General features: G+C 58.4%; 1 protein-coding gene across 1 annotated transcript in view; it reads left to right on the top strand.

Annotated features, from left to right (window-relative positions):
- Positions 1-921, top strand: part of SPRG_22359 (hypothetical protein) — a gene marked incomplete at both ends in the record, with an annotated part of 2333 nt that extends 1412 nt beyond the window's left edge. Inside the window, one exon of the mRNA XM_012354979.1 lies at positions 34-921. Within this exon, the coding sequence (XP_012210369.1) occupies positions 34-921 (888 nt within the window). The remainder of the gene's footprint in view (positions 1-33) is intronic.
- Positions 922-2162: the final 1241 nt, after the last annotated feature.

The raw sequence follows: 2162 nt of genomic DNA, 5'->3' as shown, positions 1-2162 counted from the left end.
TGACGCTCGTCAACTACACGGCCGTGACCCAAGCCGCGCGCCGACGCCGCCGCGCCGGGCACCGAGCGCGCCTACTACGAGCACGTGCGCGGCCTCACCTTGGTGCAGTGCATTTTTTCGACCGACTTTGTCTGCCTCGTGCTGGCGTTTGCCGCCAACACCACGATGGCGCTGCTGTACGTCGAGATTGCGACGCCGAGCGTGGACGGCCTGCTAACCTCGTGGTACGACGTCTCGCTCGCCGACGCCAACGCGTTCATTCTCCACGCCGACGTTGTCGGTCTGGCCGGCCGCTTCTGTTGCCCGATCCTCTCGGACGTTCTCTTGCGCGTGCTGTACCTCAACCCTGCGTACGCGCGCAAGCTCGTGATGCTATTGCTGCTGCTCGTACCGGCGGTTGCGCTGCCGCTTCTGCACAGCCAACTCGACGATTTTGGCCAGCTGAAAACACTCATTTTCATCGTCAAGGTCTGCTCGGGCGGCGGGTTTGCGGTCATCGGCTGCTTCCTCACTGATCTCTACGGCGTCTACAACATGGGCACGATGTACGGGTTGATCCTCATGAGCTGGTCCATCGGCATGGTCGTCGTCCGCCTCGTCTTCTCGGGCCTCAAGAGCGACTTTGTCGACCAAGTCCGGCTCATGTGGGTCCTCTCGATTGCTGGGTTTGTCTTTATGGCACTCGTCCGCACCGACAACATGGACCGGTTCTACCTCGGGTACCAGTACTCGGTGTGTGGCAAGATTGTCATCCAGCGACCGTACAAGAAGACGGCCAGTGTGCGGCAGAGCGTTGCGTCGATCGCGCGGTCGACACCGACGCCGGTCGGTGGGATTGCACCACCCGAGGACACGCGCACTCGTCACGACGAGCCCTTCTTCCTCGTGAGCTCCGATTCCGAGACGAGCTACGTCGTCTAAATTATGTATGTACCATATTACTCTAGTCCTTGATTCCTATATGTCCAGCTTGAATCGTGCAACGAATGGGGGTGAAGCCGCCAAGAGCAACTCTGAAAAAGAGAGAAGCAAGGGCATGCGTGCAAGCCGATGCAAAGATGCACTGACGATCGAGAGCTACGAGCGAGGTTCTATGAGAGATCACAAAGATGACGCAGAGAACTGCGAACCTCGAGCTCATCGTACGTGCACACCAACGCGACCCGTATGTGGCGTCGTCGACACCCGGATGTTAATTTGTTTATCCGGACATGTCCTACGCACACGTGGCACGCCCAGTGGGCTCCATACAACGAACGATGCATGAAGGCCACGTGTCGACGACCGAAAAGAGCCATTACGATAGACTACTCATGGTGCACGAGGAGTCGCGTCGCAAGCACCTTTATTTGCGTTGGAGGATGCAACCGCGGCATGAGATGTGGTGCGAGCCGCTGCTTCGACTGCAACGATGACGGCGCCAGCACAGGCGCCAGCACGCGATTTGTGTGCGTAGATCAGTGAGCGTCACAGCATCTCTACAATGCATGCGACGCGCGTCTTGCCCTGACGTTGACGACAGCCGGTCGGTCCGTGCGTTCGGCAGCGTTGTCGCAGTCCGTCATCACGCAACAGCTTCGGTTCGATTCCCATTTCGCACAAGTTTGCCTTTTAAACGACAGCAACGTCATCTCTTTGCTCGAGGCACATGTACCCCCTGACATGTACCCACGGAATGGCAGGTACATCAAGTGCATCCACCCTCTGCGCTCCGTCCACGTTTGCGGCCTCGAGTACTTGACGATTCTCTGGCGCGAGACGAAGACCAAGAGCTGGCCTAACATAAAATCGGTACCGGTGTGCCCCTCGACCTGTCTATCGCAGTTGGACGGTATGCGCAGCGCATGCCGTCCAACTACGACATAGCTACTACTAGTACCCGAGAGGACGGTGTAGCAGAATCGCTTGACAGAACCGCGCGTCCAATCAATGTCTCTCGAGCTCGCACGAAACGAGGGGTCAGCTCTTGGCATCCAACACAACGACACGGTCTTCACGCCACTGTAGCGTGAGCACCTCGGCCATCGCCTCCGACATGCGACCGAAGTAGTACGTCTGATGGTGCAGGGGTCGAGTGGCGACGCGGAAACGTCGTTGCCGCAAACGAGGTTGCGCCCATCGATTCCAACTGCAGCGTCTGCAGCATCGCATGCTCCTCAGGC

The sequence above is a fragment of the Saprolegnia parasitica genome (assembly GCF_000151545.1).
Source record: "Saprolegnia parasitica CBS 223.65 unplaced genomic scaffold supercont2.195, whole genome shotgun sequence".
NCBI lineage: Eukaryota > Oomycota > Saprolegniomycetes > Saprolegniales > Saprolegniaceae > Saprolegnia > Saprolegnia parasitica.
This window is presented reverse-complemented; position numbering and strand designations above follow the sequence as displayed.